Source organism: Camarhynchus parvulus, chromosome 1 (assembly GCF_901933205.1).
Source record: "Camarhynchus parvulus chromosome 1, STF_HiC, whole genome shotgun sequence".
NCBI classification, from domain to species: Eukaryota; Metazoa; Chordata; class Aves; order Passeriformes; family Thraupidae; genus Camarhynchus; species Camarhynchus parvulus.
The window spans coordinates 39,698,003-39,720,281 of NC_044571.1; the positions used below are offsets into that span (position 1 = coordinate 39,698,003).

General features: G+C 37.9%; 1 protein-coding gene across 1 annotated transcript in view; it reads right to left on the reverse strand.

Annotated features, from left to right (window-relative positions):
- Positions 1–22,279, reverse strand: part of UBAC2 (UBA domain containing 2) — an 87,908-nt gene that overhangs the window by 12,798 nt on the left and 52,831 nt on the right. The window contains exons 5-7 of the mRNA XM_030944378.1: positions 17,004–17,127; positions 15,084–15,131; positions 4,439–4,684 (exon numbers count right to left, since the gene is read on the reverse strand). Of these exons, the coding sequence (XP_030800238.1) occupies positions 4,439–4,684; positions 15,084–15,131; positions 17,004–17,127 (418 nt within the window). The remainder of the gene's footprint in view (positions 1–4,438; positions 4,685–15,083; positions 15,132–17,003; positions 17,128–22,279) is intronic.

A 22,279-nucleotide genomic window follows, 5' to 3' on the forward strand; every position in this document is an offset into this window, starting at 1 on the left:
TATTCGCTGGGGGATTTCTTTTCTACCCTCCTGAATGAGGATAACACTCCTGAGGAAGAATTCTTGAGCCAGGAAAACCTTTGCTCCATTAATCTATTTTTTCCAAGGTCAGGAGTTTACTGCTTAGATATAACCAGAAGCTAAATTACCAATCTAGACACACAGTCCTTAGCTGACAAAATCTAAAACTTGCAAATTGTTCAGGACATGAGGCTCCCCATAATAATGCGGACACTCAGTGTACCTACCCACAGAACATCTCTCCCGTGTCCCAGGAGAAAGACATCTAATGAATGAACAATTAGAGGAAATCCCTTTGTTATAGAAGTCTGGTCTTTGCAAGCAGCAGAATCTCATATGTGATGAAGATGAGATACACATATGAGATACCATGTGGTATCAATCTTAGGAGATTCTGCTCTCAGTGAAAATTAAGGGCAGCTGGAAGAGAAGAACAAAAATACAGGAGAGAAAAGACAGCATAAGCTTGAAGTGGCCAACAGGGTAGATAGAGAAGTAGTGAAATGAAGATTTTCATATATGGCTGTAGGCTTGTTACAGTCTAGAGTAACCTGGTAAAGCTCTTCCCTGATACAAGACACTTAAGAGAATCCAAGAAGAAGGCAATATGATGTCCTTAACATGTTCAGCTAAAATGCTCTGCAGATCCAAAACCCATTCTTTCAAGATGAAGGGACTGAGGTTGATACACCGCCCATCCTGAATGGACACAGTGAGGAGTGTTCCAAGAAGCTGTAGTTAATGCCAACACAAGGTGCTCCCCACCTTTTTGCAACCTTGCACCACCTCCACATAACAGTCTGTAGTGACATCAGAGTAGCCAATATCACCTAGGCACGGAATCTTCCCTATCTATTCACAGTTTGGTTCTCTGCCAGCCTCCCTCCACAGTCTCAATGGGAAGTGAAAGTCAAGTTGACGCCCTGATACTCACACTGGTGCACAGATGCTGCAGTTGCTTCCCTTTTCCCACCAGGGTTTTATTTGGGTTACAATAAAGAAAAACTTTAGAAAAATGCTGAGAAATAAAAGAGATCTAGAAATAGAAACATCAGGAGAGGAAGACCAACTTTATTGATATATTACAGTAGCAAAAGGATAAAATAGCAAATGATTACTGGTGTTCAGACATGACAGGAGAGAACTTCCCCCAAAGTGAAGAAGCATTTTATATAGGAGCAAATACAAAGTATGGGAAACAAGAGAGATGAAGGTGAAGAGGTGACAAAAATGTAGGAGGAAAATGGCACAGTGGTGAATGAAAATGTGACAGCAATATGAAGGGGAACAGAAGATCAGATAATGGGAAAAAAAGAAAACCAGGACAAACTATTTACAAAATAGGATAGACAAAAAAAGTGCAAAAGAAAATAACTATGAAAGTAAAGTTTAAAAAGCAGCAACAAAATGGCAAGCTGGTATTTTCAGGGAATGAATACATATGGCACACATTTTATTCTACTGCCTTTAAAGGTGAATGTAGGTCATGCTGTGTAATTCATTTGGGACAAGACTGTAATTTCTCAGCAATATCCACAGAAGCAAATAAAGAACACAATAAGATCTAGAAAGTTTTCTAGATGAACATTACCATGTGTTTAAGGGCTGTATCCACAGCAACTAGAAACCAACACAAAACCAGTCACCATTTAACCACACTCCCCTGAGAAACTATCAACATAACAGCTTCTGGCAACATATTCAGACACTGTGTCCGCTGAATATTTAAGAGCTAAAATGAGGTACATCGAGTAATGAACTTGGTGGGTTTATTTTAAAATTCTACCACACACTCAATCCACTCATTGAATTCAAGGGTGTTTGACAACCCAGCACTCACACACACAGTTCCATGCTTCAGGTTTCTCCAGACCAGAAGATTTCAGCTAGAAAAAGACCGGGAATGGTAAAGCTCAAAGAATTGCCAGCAAAGAAATTCTGGGGTGATTGCTCCTTGCTTTTTCTTTTTTGTAGAAAGCATCCAAAGTGAATTCTGCTTTGGATAAAAGGACTTAGTGAACAGCAGGGGGAAACAAAAAAAAAGATAAAATTATTTATCTCTCAGTATCATAGAGGTGTACTACAAACAACTTTTGAGAAAGGCTTTTCCCCCAGTTTCTTTCCTCCCCCCCCCCTTTTTTTTTTAATTTAAACTTTTTAATGTTGGTTTGCATAACCTGTCAGGCTCATGTTCTTCAGAATTTCTTGTGAAGACTCAAAGAATAAACTTACTACAAAAAGCATCTATTTAAGAGAAGGGGTCATTTCTCAAACAGATGAACTGAAGAGTAAAGGAGTGGGAGGAATGAGCAGAGCACCTTCTCAAGGGGCAGCTGAACAAAATTGTTGCACTATGGTATGGAGAAGAAAGTTAAAGTTCACTTCCCTCACCAAGCAAAGCAGAAAGTGTGAGAGAAAATGTTAATTTATCTCACCTATGGCACACTACATACAGACACCATATTGGAACTTCAGAAATCCACACAACATTTACCCAGAATATAATTCAAAGCCTGTTTTGATGACTGACATGTACTTCACAGTTTTTATTATTTTCAATTTCACAAAAAAACTGTCTAAGAAACTGAGCTGCATTCTTTATAGCTTCACTCCCACAGGTAAAATTATCATCTAAATTCTTTTCATCTGTAGCATGATCTGTTCCACTCCACTGTCTTCAAATTACACCTCAGCAAATTTCTAAAGGCAAAAGAATTGCCCAAGTACACCAATCCAGAAAATGGTTTTCAACTTTTCAAATATTATTTTGAGATTGAAAATAGTCTGTTTTTCATTTTTACAACTGCACAGCAATATTTGTGAGTGATGCTTTTTGTGATTTAGCTGATGACCAGTAAATTCTGTGAATGAGTCATTAAAAAACACCAGGCGGGTCAAAAGCTTTCATAACACACCTTTTCTGCAGAGCCTCTATGGAACATTCATACATTGATCCTATGGCCTTCTGATCACTGGTTTCACAGATCAGCACTACCAGTTAAATAAATGCTGTGCTCAAGTTAAAGGCTAAACATGAAGGTAACTTGAAAGTGTTTCAGCAACTTGTAAAGGGAAGCATCTTACTGATGTTCAAACAGTGTTCCTGCATTTTAGTCAAACCCCTCCACCTTTTTAAAGAATTCTATTTGAAGTCAAACATGAAAAGACATTTTTCCACTTTCATTGTTCATAGCCTAGGGAAAGGACAAGATGAGAAGAAAATGTTATCAACAGTTCTTTTATCATTTACCATTTTGAACTTATTTACCACTTTTTGTAATTAAAGAGATATTAGAAAGACTGTCCTTCATAACTGGAAGTGGCTTCTTTCTCACATCTGAAGAAACCGGCTGCACTCCTCACAGCTGCTTGTAGTCCAACATAGAGTTTCAATTCATTTTCTATTACAATGGCAACGTTCAAGAACTGAGTCATTTCTAGTTCAGTTCTTATGTTAAAACTGATCAGCGTTCTAATAGGAATGGAGAACAATAGATTAGAAGTTTCTGCTTAAGGAATAATTTCATCATATTGAAATGTTAAGGAAATAAGAAAAACAGAATAATGTTATCAGGGACTGGAAACAAAGATTCATACTCCAGCTGCAGGCCAAAGCTTTATGCCATAACATCTCCAATTCTGGGAATGCATAAAGGTGTAACACAGCTATACCTGCACTGCACTACCCCCAACACAAAAAGAACTTGTGTACCAGTACAGAGCTGTGTTTCAGGCAAAGAAAACTCAGTGAAGACAGTGAACATATATAAGATACAGGAATTGAGACACCACCTGCCTTGTTTTGCTGCCCTACAACACAAAGACTGAGAATATCTGGATTTGTTAGTTTGTATAAAACAGAGAAAATAAAAAGACTCTGCTATTCTGCTCAATAAGGAAATAAACCAAGAGGATTAAACGTGGCAAACAGAAAGTCACTTGTGGTTTACCTCTGTAAGTTACAGATTTTAATTTCTGCCCTTAAGAAACAACCTATACACCTACAAACAAAGGAATTTCATAGAAAATTTTCAGCTCCTCTGAAAAGGCTGCTGACCAGACAGATACTCAAAAGAGTGAGGAGCATTTTGACTTTCTAACTTTACACAATGGCTTTCACTAAAGACCACCAAGAAGCAATCACTTTACCTTTCATCTTCACTTTTTGTGACAAAATGCCAGGAGTACTGATATCCTCACAAGATTGTCTGACATCCTGCTCCCATTTTGTGAAGCAGTTTGAACATATAAAGCCATACAAACCACTTAAATGACAATCAGCAGTACAACAGTGTGTGAAGGACTGATGGAGAAAAATTAAAAAATAATTTTAAGAAACAGGAGCAATGCAAGATCTATGAACCAAAAAAATGTATTTCTTATAACAATATAATCCTTAAAGCATGCATTGCAATACCTGCTGCTGTCTCTGCCGCCTCATTTGGGCAACCTGAGACATCATGATTTGACGATCCAGTAACTCCATTCTCTGCTGCCTCTGGATGTCAACTGTGGCTCCCATTCCCACTCGAACTTCATTCGTTGGCTCCGCAGATGAGAAGACTGGTTCAAGAGTCCATGAAAATATCTTTGCTACCCATCTGGGTACACAAAGAATTCGATGAACTTTTAACATACTGCTATTGTAGCAAATCCCAGAAATCTAAAATCAGAAACAAAATGTTAAAAAAACCCTGAAAACCAAAGAACTTAAGTACACCACAGATACTTTGAATTTGCTGCAGGTAACAGTTGGTCTTTCTGGTTTTTTAAGCACTTTTACTGTATTTACTCACAGTTCTCAGTCAAGAATCAGAGAACAAACAGATTTCTTTACTTCCCTACAACTACAAATTGCTTTTTAAAATCTGTGTGGTGCATTGCCTGTGACTCATAAAGTTGCAAGGGGTTTTTTGTTTGTTTTAGAATCTCAGCCCAGGCCAAGAGACCTTTACTAAAACTGGTCGAAATTAAAATAAAATTTTAATTTCTAGTAAAAGAGCTGGTCAGGGTATGCTCCATGCTCACCTGAGAAGATTAAGATGGCTCTTGAGGATGCTGAAGCACTCTAAACACCTCTTCAAAAAAAAAACCAAACGCCCTTAAGGCTTCTCTCCCCACCACCTGAATCTCTCCTTCTAAAAAAAGTAAAACCAAAAGCAATCCAGAGGAACTGAAGTTAAATCTAAGACTATGCACACACTCATTCCAAAAGAAGCCCAGCTGCCTTACAGGAGGGAAAAAAAAACTTTGAAAACCAATTCATTAAAAACTGTGATACTGAAAAAGCCAGTTTTTGTGAGGCCCTTCTCCTACCTATAAGAAAAAACCACATTGCCTGTGTTTGTGCCTGCCTTGGGGCTTGATTTAATTTCAGATTCTGCAGGAGAAAGAGAAATTATGAGCCCCATAAATGGAATTACAGTCATCCCTCAGCCATTATTTTGAATGCCATTGTGAAGCCACAGCACTTGAGCCCAAAGCGGTCCCATCTGCGTTATGCCACATTTCAGCATTTGTGACTTTTTACTGTCTGTTATGCCACAAGAATTATGCTGCCACAGCACTGAAATGAACAGGAAGAGATCTGAACCTCAACAAATCTGTAAACATACCCCAGCAATGAAATTATGAGAAAAGCAATGTAGAAACTCTGAATCTGATGTATTTATTTATTTATTTATTTGGGGCTATTTGTTGTATCTCACTGACATTTGTATAAAGATACTAAATGCATTGCTGATTATACAAAGGGAGACAGTATAGGAAAAACCAACGTTCTTTAGAAGTGGGGATATTTTTCAGATTATTAACAAGGTTATTGTTAAATATCCAATGAGGTAGTGAGACTTTTAGCAAAAACACATTCCGCTTTTGGAAACAATGATTTTTGTTTTATTTTACTTTCATTTTATGACTCATGGTTGGATGTACAGCCCAAGCTGTTGGTTGCTTGACAGCCCAAGCACAGGCTGTCATTCTAAAATGAGAAAAAACAGTTCTAAACTGCTCTTAACCTCTTCAGTCTTTCAGTCGTGCTATGAGAAAGGAGGTAAATGCTATAAAGGCCATAATCACATCAGAGTGAAGGCTGCCTTTAATTATAATTTTCTGTATTCAAAGGAAGGTCCTAACTGAACAGGGCACTGTAACAAAAGCTTTTTCATGACCTCAGAGATCCTTTCCTCAGCTCTAGTGAAACTGTTCCAGATGACTGTAAACTCACGACTAAAACTGTGCACATCAACTGGAAGCTAAGGCATAGCTATAATCACCAAAGAACAAGAGGAAGAAAATTCATATCACTTCTGCAATTCACCTGTTTATGGTATGTACTGCTTGAGGTGTCTGCCTAGCAAGAAGGTCCCCCAGGAGCAAACCCCCTGATCCTGGGAGTTAGGTAGATAGGCCCCTCACTCAAGAAAACCTAGATTGCACAGTAACTGAAAAAGCAGTTTTGGGGGAGCGAGAATTACTGAACCAGATTTCAAATATTACATACACATTTAATCTGATGTTTTCTTCAATGCAAAATGCACAAACACCACCAGAACGTACAATTTATCTCCCTTCCTCCCACCTTGTTAGGTGTAGGTTTAGATAGTATCATTAGACTATGGAGCCAGGACCCTTCTTTCGTTCCAGGGATTCTGCACCTGGTTAACTAGGCAGGGAAAGAAGTCCCACTCAAAATACTTTGTCCAACATCATAGCAACATTCCTTCACTTCTTTCAAATGTCCCTTCTCGATACTGATCTCTGCTCTCTCTTCCCACCTTCAAAAAGGTCTAATGTTTTCAAAAATTTTGTGTGGGTTCAAAAAGTCACAAGAACAAAACAAAGTAAGCAGTGATAGGAAAATCTACATCTTCCTGAATATATGACAAATCTAGACACGTGTCTGAACATACTAACCACAAAGAGAATCATTATTTATCAAGTCAAGACAGAAAATAGAGCAATGAGACAACAGCAGCCTATCTTTAGTGTCAGTGCTTTGGAATTTGTTTGTCTCAGAAGGGAAGGCATACTGCAAGCCCCAGTTAGCAGCTGCATTGGTAAAATTATTCTTGTATTTTTCTTAGCGGAGATGGCTGGGCATGGAATCATTTAGGTTGGAAAAGACCTTTAAGATCATCAAGTCCAATTGTTAACCCAGTACTGCCAAGTCCACCATGTCCTTAAGTGCCACATCTACATGTCTTTTAAACACCTATAGAGATGGTGACTCAACTTCTTTCTGCCCTGGGCAGCCTGTTCCAGTGCTTGATGGACCTTTTGGTGAGTAATTTTTCCTAATATTCAATCTACACCTTCCCTGGCACAACTTAAAGGACATTTCCACTTATCATACTTGGAAAAAGAGATTGACCCTCGCCTCATCACAATCTCCTTTTAGGTAGTTGCAGAGAGCAAGTCATTCCAGAGCACTTAATCAGAAGAAAAGGCTTTATAAAGCTAAAAGCTTATGGACATGCTAAAATGAAGAACTATTATATGGAAGTATAAGAAACTTTAAAATGCTGTGGTCAGTTATAACAAAATTTCAATGAGTTTCAATTAGTGTGGACAAGATAGCAATTTCCATATTTCCAATAAACCCAGAATGGAGACATTTGTAGTTAAAAAAGTCTTGTGATTCAGTCTGGCTCAGTGTCATACACTCATCTTAATGTCAAGTATTTCCAAAGAACTTCCTCTATAGCTGGTTCATATGGAGAACTTGATAGATATAATTTTAAAAATCATAAGCTTTGACAAAGTAAAAAGCAACTTTTTACACTGTTTTTGTTACTGACATTGAGTGAATTTCTAGTGTTTAAGAACATAAAGCAACATTGTTTATTCAATGAAGATAAAATAACCTCATTATCTTCCAACTTCAGCACTGTACATCAGATTAAAGGGCTACTTCCCCCAAACAGAAGAGCCTCCGCTGTATTTTAGCCACCAAAAGTCACCACAAAAAAACGTTGTGGTTATGTTCACACTGTTAGAATGGAGAATTTGTGGCTAGCAACATAAGGTGCATCTTAATTTCTGTTAGTCACAACATCTTCCACCATATTGTATGTGGCACAGGGCTAAGAAGAGGAAATGGAGGATGCTGGAAATTCTCTGGCACACTGCAGAGAATCTAAGTGTGCTTAGATATTTTCAGTTTCTTAACGCCGTGACTTACTACTGATTCTTCACATGAAGTTTCCTAACCTCGTCCTGCCCCCATATAAAGCCTGACTTTCCCTTCCCTTCCCTCAAGTCCTTCCAAAGTTGTACATTTTTGAGAAGAAGGAAGTAGCTGTAGTTTCTCTGCAATTAGGTAAATCAAACATAGAAGCTCTCCAGTATTTTACATTGCAAAGATACATATGCACCACAAGTAGCTGGAATAGTATTTAAAATTTAAATATTTAAATTCACTGTACTTGATTAACACCAAAAAAGGAAATCAAACAGAAAAAAAGTAGACGGACTGGTGTAGAGAATTATGTTGAAAATTATTTTAACAAAACTTGACATCAAATACTTGATTATTTTGTTCTGAAAAATGTAAATACATTCATCATATGTACTCAAGACTTGGCTATTTTCAGATACCAACAAATGAAAAGCAAATAGTTTTCTTAAGGTGAAGTGACATTTTTATACCTATTTTCTCTGTTTAATCCTTAGTATGCTCTGAATTCTAAAAATTAGAATCAAAACATGGGTCGAAATTTGTGTCAGGATTCTGTATTTATCTTCATTAGAGAAAGCATTTATCAAACCAAGAGGGATTGTGTGAAAACCACCCAAGAAACAAAACTAGCCAACAAATAAATCCCACTACATATGTGTTTTCAAATTCCGTTACAATTATTTTGTTTGGATTTCCTTTTTGGAAATTGTTGCAAATACTATAAACACCCTTTGCAAGAGTTACCTTGAGAGAAAAATAGGATTATAGAGATACTAAAATATTTTTTTTCAATTTTGTTTCCCGTTGATTTGGCTCATAAATTTTCCAGATACCCTGAAACTTTTTCTTCAGAGTTCATCAGTGCTTCATTGATCAGATGGAATCATTATCAGCTAAAAAACACTGTGTATCTGCAAGCATGACTGTACTGCCATTTCAGCACAGTACAGCTATTCTTAACTTGTCCTGGTGTCCCATGCATAGGTTCCCTTGGTCTCTGCCAGCATTCTGTAGGTGATGATTAACACATTGTTAACCAAATCTCTTTCATTAAAAGATCAGGATTTGATAAATCTGACCCAACATAGATATCTGTAATTTAAAAGCCTACTTAATAGGCTGGTTAATTAAAGTTGGTGTCATAGTCACTGGAGAGAAATGGGCACTCTTGGGATGTAGCTCATCCTTTGGCAGATGTCTTCAAAGAACACACACAGCTGAATTACTCTCATGGATTCCCTCTCTGAAAAAGGGCAACATTGCTGCCAAAAAAAGCAAATACTGATAGAACCAGTTGGTTCCAAATGAACCAGTTGGTATAGCTGATCAAACAACCAATATTCATTTTTCTACAGAATCCACAGATATTACACAGAAAGTGTCTTATGACATGTTATTACCTTTTCCTGTCCTTTCTCATTACTTCCTCCACCTTCCAGAGCTGGAAATGTCTGCATTTCCCTCCTTCCCTCCTCAGACAATTACAACCTCACTTCCAAACCAACATCCCCTGTATTCCAGATGAACCAACCCCTTTTTTTCTCAGATACATCAACTGATGCAGGAGTAAGTGCTGGTAGCTTAGTCAGCTGTCATGTGATCACAACCTGACATGGGCAGGGTGTCACAGCTCCCACCACAGGGAGCATTAGGTCAATAACGTCAGCGGAATGTAGTGGCACTCAGGTCAAGTCACTTACAGTCACTCAGCTGAACATGAGCACTGTCCACACACAAATACTGCACGTTAGTTTTGGGCAGGATTCAGCACACGTGTTAATGTACATGGACTTGCCGGAGCAAGTCCAGTCCAGGCCACAGAGATGATCAAAGGACTGCGAGCATCTTTCCTATGAGGAGAGGCTGAGAGAAGTGGGGTTGTTTGGCCTGGAGAAGAGAAAGCCCAGGGGATTTTCTCAAAGTAAAGAAATGCCTGAAGGGAAATGAAGAGGACGAAACCAGGCTTTTCTCAGTGGTTCCCAGAAACAGGAAAAGGGCACAAACTGAAATATGGGAGGCTCCCTCTGAGGATCAGGAGACACTTTCTCACTGTGAGGTTGACTGAACACTAGCACAGGTTACTCAGGGAGGTGGTAGAGTCTGCATCCTTGGAGATACTCAAAAGCCATCAGAACATGGTCCTGGGGCAAGCTGCTCTGGGCAGCCCTGCCTGAGCAGGGAGGCTGGACCAGGTGCTGCCATCAAGTGATTCTGTGAACTGAGTACATGCTCTCTGGGAGGTAGTTCTATCAGGAAAGGGGAATCACATCTGTTACACACAAAACACATGGTTTTACTTAGGTAAGTACTTAAGCATGGGCAGAATGTTTAGTACGTGAGTAATCTCACTGATATTAGCAACACTACTGATATTTATACTGTAATACCAAAGTCAGATATTCAGAAATTAACTAGATCCAACATTTAGCAAACATTTACCTCAATCCACTAACAAGCACAGTTACAAAGTGTTCAAAAATCATACTTTGACTAAAGTCTTACGTGAGACTGAACGTAGATGACTGAAGGATATCCAGACTAACTGGAGGATGAAGGACAATGAACAGCAGGACACAAATGTGGAGGTAACTGCATACATTAACAGACTCTGACCAAAGATTCTCCTTGAGAAAGCACATATTTAATATTAAGTATGTAGAAGGGATGATATTTTAAACATGAACACTATACTGTGAGGTAATACAAATGCAAATACAAAATGTTTTAAAACAACAAAGAATTCAGCATGCATTCTTCAAAATCACTTAAGAAAGATGTGAGAGAGGAAAAAAAACAACAAGAAAATCAATGATTCCTGATCAGCTGATCAGATCTGATCTGATCAGACATTAGCTACATAATACTATTTTAAAGACAGGAACTAAAACAATGGAAGTCTGATTTAATAATTTTGCTCCCCTAGCTGAATCACTTTTTATCCTATATATGCCAATTCTAAAGGACATGAATTCACCATACAAAAACTCCTCAGCTGGATGAACAACTAACAGAAAGGATGGAAAAAGTTCTTAACAAACAGAACCCAAAAGTACAATCCAAGTATACTTGGGAGCAATTAACAGCATCTGTAGTCTATGTAAAACTAAGTTAGCCACTTCAAAATTATGAATAATAACTAATGTACTCAAAAAACCAAAACTGAAATTAAAATCATGCACTCAACACTGTCTAAACTTTCTATCTTAACCTTAAGCCATTAAAGTACAAGCTCTAAATTACAGATTCTCTGCATTTTCCAAGGTCTAAATATAAAACCCACAACTTTTCATACGATCTGAGAAAAGTAAATTCCAGCATAGCACAGCAACAACGAAGAAAACTGTTGCATTCTGCTTAGCGAAATCTCCAAATCAAGCAGGGTTTTAGAAACTTCTCAATTTCAGTTTCCTAAGGTTTGAACTGAACTCTACGTAAATTCAAGGCAGCTCACAGGAGACTTGGTGGGTTCCAAATTTTGAACTTTATGCACTGCAGGTCATCTTGCAAACAAATAAAAAACTAACACGAGGTAAGAAGAAAATCACAGAAAGGGCCTGAAAGATACCTTCCCCCTATCAAATACAGGCCTAAGCTACTCAGAAAAACCCATGGCATGTGATCTGTCTGATGACATTATCCTAGAAAGTGGAGGGAACTGCATGTCTCCGTGGGACATGTCTTCTGCTGGTCACCAAACTGAGCTGACTTCTTTAAGCAGATGAGATCAAGCTATGACTGAGTCTTGACACACCTCTCAAATTTCCATCCTACACGAGCACGGCAAGGAAAAATGTAAAGCGGGAATCCAAAAGATTTTAAAGGGGTGGAAAAAAAAAGGGAGAACATGTCTACATCCAATGAAACATGAATACCACTTCCTAGGGTGTTTTGACTATTTTAAAGAAAAAAAAGAGTGAAGAAACTGTTTCAAGCCTTCACTAAACTGAGTGATATGCACTACATGGCAACACTTCTGTAAACAACTACTGAAAGAATTTTGGGCATCTCTATTAGTTTCCTAATTTTATGACACCCCCAAAAAAAGAAACAAATTTGGTCTGTATGCACCAGACATCATATACTCCTGGCAAAAAAAATCACAAGAAACTAAATTAGTCTTATCAATCATAAGATGATTACAGATTACTGATTACATCAGATTTGTGAATTTCTTTACAGTCTACTTCATAAATTTTCTCTTTCTTATACATAAGCATCTTGCATTTAAACAGCATATTTTATACAACACACCAGCAACTGACATACCAAAAGTACAATAACTGATTGTCCAGTTTCATGTGGACACTAAAGAAACTGACTTTAAGACCATAATTCTGTGCTGGTTTAAAATTAGATCTAGCAAGATATACCTTATCACAAAGACAGACACAGCAGACCTGTATTCCAAGAACAAATCATGAGCTCTAATTTCTGCACCTGAGAAAAATTCACCATCAAAACTACAAATTGTCAAAAATTCCCTATCGCCAGGCACATTACCTCAATGCCCACCTGCCCACACAGACTCATACATGCATTCCTGTAATGATGGCATCACTCAAAACCACTGAAAACAAGAACTCAAGGCAGTACAATTCCCAGTACCTCTATACCCTGCCCAGAATTCACAAGAAGGTCTCATGATACTTGCAAGGATGTAACTAGAAAGTCAGATCCCATTTAGTCATGTTCAAATATAGACTGTGAGAATTTAAATAAATCTAAACCAGGAACACCCTGAAGACAAAGTGAAAACTGATAACAACTCAGATATTGTGCTGGCACCATCCATTTTGATACTCCACATAAACAGAAGTGCAACAAAAGCTAAATAACAGATCAGCATCATAATACACTCAATATGAATGCATATGTGATCTTCAGTGCTTAAAATACAGTGAAGTGTCTACCAGGCAATGAAGTAGTGACTAAATATTACACCTATCTGACTTGGTGTTCACGCCTTTACTCATCCTTTCTGTACAAATACCTGAAAATTTGAGTCCACAAAGACTAAGGTAGTAAGCTAGAAAAATGTTAAATCTAGTAAGGATTACATAACATAGGTTGTCAGAACGACTTAACATTAATTTGACAATCTATTTCTGTAATTGTACATATACATACGTTATCAACCAACTACACTTGTAGTGCTAAAAGGCACCTTTATAGTGTTGCATATCCTTCCTCAGATTATCTAATATACTGTGAAACTTTAATCCTTTATCAAGTTCTCACAAAAGACACCACATTGTAATTTCTAACAAAGGAGAAAAAGAGACTTCTTAATCACAGAAGTGTGGCATATATGCTATGCAAAAGAAATGACTGAAAATCCTAACACAAATTTCTTTTCAAACTGCAGCACTTCTTACAAATTCATGGAGTGCAGGTCTCTACTTGCTGCAGAAAAAAATTTAGACTGAAAACACATCATAATTGATGATGACTTAATTCGTGCTAACTGAAGCAATACAAGAACTTGAAATTATTTTTTAGCCATCCTGTGACAAAGAAGTAACTCAATTTAATCTTATGGATTTACACCTAAGTAAAACATACTGTCAATCTTAAAATTAAAAAAAATAAAATTTATATCAGTGAGTTTCATTATATAGAAGAATAAAACTTTATATTAAGAGGGAATTAAAATAAGAACTGTAAAATGTAATAAAAAAAATTGAGCTACTCTTTATATGTCTGTATAATCAAGTATACACAGAGTTTCTATCATCAGGAAAGAGGGAGTTAAAATGCCTTTCCATTTCTTTCCTTTCCTTCCCTCTCTAATGAACACCTGTTGGAAAGGAAGGGCTATTAAAAGAGTCAGCAGAGCAACAGGAAGGGCAGTGTGTTTGGAGGAAGTCACAGATCCTTCAGTGGGCACAGAGGCTTGGGCTGATTTCCAGGGGAGATGGATTCTGATTTGTTAGTTGCACTGCTTTCATCAATATTTATAGCAAGATCAAATCATGAACAGACATCACTGCTGCTCTGTCACTCCTGTTATTAGTTATCCTAGAAACTCACAGTCAATGCAAATGGTAAGAGATCAAATCACCAAGTTGTAGCAGCATTTCCTTCTGAGCTCAACCCAAATTCAGATTAGTAGGTTCTATACAGCAGGGCTAATTTGAGTTCTCCATCAACTTAATAATGAGTTCCCTTGGAAGTGGCAGCACTCTCACTGTTGAAAAAGGTTACAGTCTTTTGGGCCAAGAAATCAGTCTGAGCTCCTAATTTCTAAGTCTGTAAAATTTAAAAAGAAGCTTATCAGTATCTAACAATCTGAAATATTTAGCACAATCTGTTCCAGCACTAAGCACTTTACCAACAACAGAGCCAGAAAAGAAAAAGACAGATCACAGCTCCTTTATCTGACTGATGTGATGAACGTGATTTTGTGCCCTTACTGCCACTGTCATTGTGAGAAACAGCTATATTATAGATCTCCTTGGAGAATAGCAAAGCATGAAAAACCCTCACAGCAAAGTTATTAAAACCTAAGTTTTGGAATCAAAGCTTGAGGCTTGCTGAAAACCGAAAAAACAAACCTCAACCTGGGGTACACATTTCTACCATTTCCTCAATAATCTCATTTATTTTTGTGGGTGTACAGCTATCTCCATGGCAACAAAATTAATTTTATGCAGGGAGCAGAGGTGCCCTGACAATATTAACCACCAATTTTGTCGTCTATCAGTTTATCACCAGCTAGTCAGTGCTTCACATATTTAGAAGTTGAAGAGGAAAACTTTCTAGCTAGCAACATAAAATGTTACTTAGTAATTTCTGGTTTTTTTGAGTCCAAATACACTGTGCTGCTCACATACATAACAGAGTGTTTTAAGCAACATATGATTTTTTTAACAGTAAGACTTACCAATCCACTTAAGGCTAAAATCCAGATGTAGGAACCAGAGGTTAAGAGCTAAAAGACAAGAGCAGGGATTTAAATTTTTATTTTACAAAGTTCTTGCTATATGAACCATTAAGTTGCAATATGATATAGGTTATGCACTCATCATGACAATGGGAGACGTCAGACTTTTACCTTTGTTAAAATTCAGTTTACCATAAAAAAAAAAAAGTATTCCAGAAGGAGCAAGTGGAAAAAACACAGGGGTCCAACAATTGTTCTCCTTCTAGAGAACAATACATTTTATTTTCATATAGCTTACTAAGTATAACAGGATGTAAGTTATAGGCTGCACAGAAAAACAGGACTGAAAGACAGACTGAAGCAAAGGAAATGACTCAGCAGCAACAGGAGAAGAGTTCCAAGCAGGCAGGCACTCCAAGTGAAGCTCTCAGACATGCAGTCACAGACAGACTAATCACAAGCATCAAAATTAAGGAAATAAAGTTCTTACCCAGTGACATATTTGCTGACATGAAATCACAGAAATAAGTTGGAGCAAATTTTTTTAAAAATCCTGATAAGTCAACATGGCAGCCCATTGTTTCTAACAAAGTATGTGACTAATCACCTGGAGAAGGTTATTACCAACTGGAAAAATGGACTGAAAATGGTCACTAAAACGTTTCTGCGTGATGCCGACTGAACCATGAGAACACCTTCCCTCCAGAGTTCAGACTACGGAAACAGTGACTTGAGGTAAGGGCAGAGTTTCCAAATGAGAAGAAGGCAAATGAGTCTCCCCTCAGGCTCTGGGTGATGGCAGCAAGCATTCAGCGCTCAGCAGGGAGAGATCCTGCAGAGATACAGGGCTCAGTGACAGCACTGATCCACTGTGCACGGAAGCAAAAGGCAAAAGACCCGATGGAAAACAGCCCACACATTAGCATGGCTTTCCCAAAGACTGCAATAATAGCGCAAGTGATGGGCTCAGAAGAGAGGAAACAAGATTTCTGAGAGATCAAGAAAACAAGGTGCTGGAGCAGAAAGTGAAGGAAACCAAAGGCTGAACAGGAAAGAGGATGAATGAAATGTTCATGTAGAGCACAAGTCAATATTCTGAAACTGACTACTTATTCTAAAATACTCTCTCCCATATTTCACATAGCTATGGTGTATTCCCCATTGCTCATGCCAGAGGTACTTTTGAATCCCTAGAAAATATAGAAGTGAGCCTAATTTCTCACAAATTTGCACATCTCATCATTCAGGATGTGACACAAATGTCCATTCATTTCTAGGCTGCTGGGTCTTGGGGTTTTTAAATTGTTTTTTGAATAATTACTGGCTTTCTATAACAAGTAGCTGTATTTTTCCAGTCATGTTTCACAGAATACTACATGATGTTGCTGTGCTCTATGTTACACGATTCTAAATTACCAGTCACGTGGTAATGCATGATATACAAGTAAAATTAATTTATATAGAAGTGAAATTCAGCCAAAACCGTGATTATTTGCTAACAGTCTTACCACAAAAAAAAACTGTATTCTACAGCTTTGTTTGAACTCTTATAGACAAGGGAAAAATAAGCAAATTCAATAACATAAGCAAACTAGAAAGGTAAAAGATAAAAATGCTTTAGGATCAGGTTCCATTTTAATCTCTTTTCATCTAATTCATTTTACTGACCAAAAAAACCATAAAAACTGAATTTTCTATTATATTTTCCCATGTAAGACAAGGTAAGAACAGATCACTTGCTCACCACTCCAACATACTAGAAACACATTTATCTATGTTTTAGCTGATGGGATAGTTACTAGCTAAAAGGATGCTGAATCATGCACGTGGAAGCATCAAAATTCACAGACAAACAGAAATACTAACTACTATCTACATTATTAGTTTATTAAAAGATGAACAAGCAAGTACATACCATACCTGCAAACCCAGTATGTAGACCAGAGACTTATTGGTTATAGAAAAGTGGCCCAATACTTGTGTCACCTGCACTCTTGGAATGGAGGAATAAAACGGAACAAACAGCGCAAACACAGGACCCAAGCTGCAAAAAGAAAGGTACACATGGTTATAAGAATGATACTAGCAACAGACAATCAAAAGGAGTTAATTTTAAGTACATAACAATCAAAATGTTACACCACCTTGCAAACAAAGGTCTTCCTTAGAAACACACATTAGGTAACTTCTGGCATTCTAGGTAACAGATTCGTTAGCAAATAAGAAGGAGTGACAAAAAGTATTTTATTTCTCAATGTTTAGGACTGGAGGCAGAAGAGAAGGCAACATATTTAATCTAATAGCAGATTCTTTCCATAAAGCACAGCACACAACAGTGCAAACAGCAGTAATGTCCTACATCAGAACAAAATATGATTCAAATGGACAAATGGCAAGGATTTTACCTTTCCCAAAAGGTCAAGGAAACTACTTCATTTATGAAGCTAAGCTCCCCGTATTTACCCAGACTTAATGTGTTAGAGGATTGCCAAAAGACTACAGTACCTAAGATGGAAATAATGACAGTTTGATTTAACTTCCCTTTGCCAGTGGCTTTCATGGCCCTACAAATTAACTCTCTCTAGGGTCCTCATCTTAATCACAACACAAGATGTTTTTTAAGTTTTTAAACCATCACTGGAAGGATGACATAGAATCTAAGACTTCAAGCACTTTTTACAATGACCAGATGCCTAGACTGAGCTTGTGAACATGAGCTAGTGCATTTCATTCAGACACTCAATTTTGCATATAATCCTTTCTACACAAACAAAATACACCTGTATAAACAGACACAACACGTTATTGAAATAAACTGAAATGACTAAAGTTCTAAGAGTCAAAATGTTATAAGAAAGCAACATACAAAAATTATTCTTCATCTGAAGTTACTCCATTGTAGGCAATATTCACCGAAAAAATCAGGTTTTACAAGTGAAGATAGAAGAAAAACAAAGAAAAAAATTATTTTCTCTTCTAAGAAAAGTAATTTTAAATTATTTCTTTCTACTCTGACCAAATTAAGAGAATACCACAACTGTGGCATGCTTTTCAGGTTCTATTGATCCTGTGATAAACAGTGACTCAGAGACAGAGATTCACATGCAAGAGTGCACTCAATCATAAGACAGGAAAGTACAAAAAGGAATTTCCCAAGACTGCAAGTGCATTTTAAAGAGATTAGAGAATGCTAAAAGGTTCCCTAAATGTTAGTACTCACCAATTATGTCAACAGAGACCCCAGAAAGCACCACCCCAGTCCAGAGTAGCTATCAGATTAATTCAAATTCCAGTGTCTGACACTGCTCAGTACCCAACAACCTAGAGGAGCTGGAGGAAACTTAGTGATGGGCCTTTTCTGCTAAAACAGTAAGTTCATAGGCACTACAAGTATGCTCCTAAAGGAATCAGTGTTTGTTTTTTAGACAGAGCTCACATCTAATATAAATAGATATTACCCAAATATCCATTCAGGTATCTTTTTTTTAAAATGTCAATGGTGCCCTTCAAAATGCTGTGTGAAACTCATTTGTACAGGCAATTCCACTGGGTGAAAATTCATTCCAGTTAATTTTAAACTTTCACCCTCAACTTTCTTTATACAATTTTGTACTTTGAAAATTTCCCTTTATTTTCTGTTGCCTTCAGTATTTTCAGTAGTTTACTAATGGCTTTTTTTAGAATATCTATATGGGGATGCCACTTATCTACAGCAGGTCTGTCAGACAAGTTATCCACAGAATAATACCAGAATACGGCTGACACAGTAAAGTGCAACAAAAGGATGGTCAAGGAAAATGTGGACCCACTGGTGAAAAAAGGGACCTAATGACAAAGGACAGGAAAAAACCCAGGACATTCAATGTCTTTTTTGGGTCAGTTTTCAATGGTTAGTTTTGCCCTCAGGCTTTGCAGGTCCTTGAGTCTCCTGTGGGACTGGAGCAACACCTGCTGTGAAAGAAGACATTTTGGAGGCTCTTGAGCCCAGCTGATCATACAGGAGGCAAAAGGACCAGATAGGCTGCACCCCAGGGCTCTCATGGAGGTGGCCAATACTACCTCACTGAAACATCATGGTGATTAGAGCAGGTTCCTGAGTGGATAATTGCAAATGTCACAGCCATCTTCAAGGAGGGCAAGAAGAGGATCCTGATAGCTACAAAGCTCACCTCTACCCCTGGGAAAGTTACAGAGCAAAGCTCCTAGGAGCCATTGCCAGCTATGTAATGGACAAGGCAGTTGCTAATATCCCATCTGGATTCACCAAGAGTGACTCTGGTGCTGTGGATAAGGAAGGGGAAGATGGCAAATGTTGTACACTCTGACTTTAGGATGGCCTTTGACTTGGTTTCTTCTTCAGCCCTTAAAGAAAAACAGGGAAGATATGCACTGCATAAGCAGATTAGAGGGAATCTGGCTGCACTGCTGGACTCGAAGGGTTCTGATCAGCAGCACCAACTTTAATGGCAACCACTTACTAGCAGCTCCCCTCAGGGATCCATATTGGCATGAACACTATTTATTGTCTTTATTAAACAACCTGGATGATGGGACAGAGTGCACTCCCAACAAGCTAGTGAGTGAAATCAAACTGGAGGGAGCAGTCAATACTTTGGAGAGCAGGACTACATTCAGCTACTCCTTGATGAAAATGGGCTGACATTAGGAATGTTAGGGAGTTCAACAGAAGTAACTGTGGAGTCTCCATTTGGGTTAGAACAACCTTGTGCAGTAGCATAGACTGGCTAGAAAACAGATTTGCAGATAAGGAGCTGGAGAATCCTTTGAGTGTTAGTAAGCCTTTGTGTCACTGTATCCTTGCAGGAAAGGTCCATCACATACAGGGCAGCATTATCAATGTGTTGTCATCAGGCCAAGAGAAGTAATTGCTCAGCACTTCTGAGCCTAAACCTAAAGCACTGTGTCCGCTTTTGGGTTTCATGCTTCAAGAAAGGTATTCATATACTGGAGCAACTCCAGACAGGATAATGATGGTCCAGTATTTTACCAGGCTGCCCAGAGCTACAGTCTCCATCCTCAGAGATACATCCTCAGATACACACAGCCCAAAATAACCCATTCTTGCTGGACATGTTTTCAACCCAGGGTTGAACTAGACGACTGCCAGAGAGCCTGTCAAACCTAAGCTACCCTACTGCTTGGTGAAAAATCAAAGCCTTATTCCTGAAGCTCAAGATCACTGGAGGAATTTCTGCTCCTGTATTTCACTGGACAGGTACAAACACCCATCCACATACTGCAAATAAAAGGACTGGCTCTTAACTCTTTCAGTTATGTTAATTAGTTGTTTGGTACTATATTCAACATCTTCAAGTAGAAAACATATTCTTATTGAAAGACTACTTCAGTGTTTTCTTTCCCTTCACTTCTTTCTTATCCTCTTGTACTTGCTTTTCCTCTCATATCTTTTAGTCTCCTTTTCTGTGCTTTCTCTCTTTTTGCAGAGTCCTTTGCCCCAGCCCTTTGTTCATTATACTATGAAAATATCAGGAATGTCCTTTCACGTACCATGATTAACTTCTACTAGAAATTTGTGATGTCTGTGTGCAAAGAAAGGTTATAGACACAAGCATATTCTGGGTCTGAACTGAATTTTTGCCCACTTCATATTTAGGAAGTTAATTTTAGTCACATGGGATAGAAAATGAAATTTTCAAACAGTCCAGAAAACTCAAAAACCTGAAAACTGAATTCTAGAGTTTGAACATTCTATATGGACACCATGTCCATCCCAAAGATGTACTGCAAGAGCTGTCTCTACAATAATTACATCCCCATTTTGAAGAGCACGCTAAATTTCAACATTTGAAGTGAAACAGAAACACAGTGACGAGATAGGAACATTCTACATCATATGAGTCGATGAGATTGGTTTTGTACAAAGAAATAAAAACAGTCATATACAAACAATATCCTTGAAAAAAATAAATCAGAGACGTAAAAATTGTCCGAGAAGAAAAAATCAGGGGCAGGTACATCTTACAAGAGAAATGCACTATTTAAAGTCTAAAAGGGTGATTATTAAATGCAGATTAAAATAAACCACTAGCACTAGCAAATATATGCACAAAACAGAGGAAAAATGGTTCTAAAATGCATGAACCAAGGGTTAGAAAGCTAAATAAATGTAACTTCTGCAAAAATGCTTGCTGTTGTCAATAGACGTTCTGTGGCATTAAGTTTGCAGAAATAACCTATGTTATTCAGAATGACTCACTACACTTACTAACTGCTGCGCTGTGTTTTTCTTCATTCAAGTTCTCCAAAAAACATTAAACTGACAAATTCACAACCACATATTTTTGGGGGGGCTAAAAATATCACCTATAAAAACAGCTGCAGATAATACAGGCACGCAAGCAGGGCACCTGCAATTCAAGTTACTAAGTCACTTCAGTGACCTACATTCCTGCAGTCAGTCCAAACACTGCCATATTACACGTAAGGTTCCAGCCTTTATTCTGAAGATGCTAAATATTCATAATAACATTCCTTAAAATTAATGAACTCTGTGGAATGTGACTACCCTTGATGGTTGTGTTCCCCTACCCGCTGGAGTCCTGAACTCAAAGGACTCACCTACTGCACCCAATTCTTTCACTACATATGAGCAGGACAGCCCATTGCCTGAGGTCTCTCAATAGCAGCAAAAGCATTAGGCTTTGTTGCCCAGTACTAGCTAATGCCAATATTTCACAGGAAAGCAGCAAGAATGCAGAGAAAAATTTAAAAATGCATCTGGAGGTGAAAAGAAAGGTTCCTCCTGTCCATGGATATCCTCGCAGAATCCATGCAACTTGCAGTTCATGAAAATTTGAGACTAACCATCTAACCAACAGCTTGCAATCCCCTCATGAAGGCACAAATCAGATACCTATCCTAAAGTAAGCTTTAATTTTTAATGGCAAGACTATCCAACAATGTATTTTGTAACCTGGGTTCCATGTTCCTCACCTTGTTTACAAAAATCTGAACAGTGTTTGAACATATATGGAAAACACAAATGTATGTCTGCACATATATGGTAAACAAAAACACCTGAAACACAGCAATTTCTTAATTTACATGTTCAAATCCTGGAGCAGTCAAACAGATATTGGACTAACAGCAGCTGTATCAGAACAGAAAACAAGCAGCTAGAAGGATATACAGTTAGTGAAAGAATGCAACCTGCA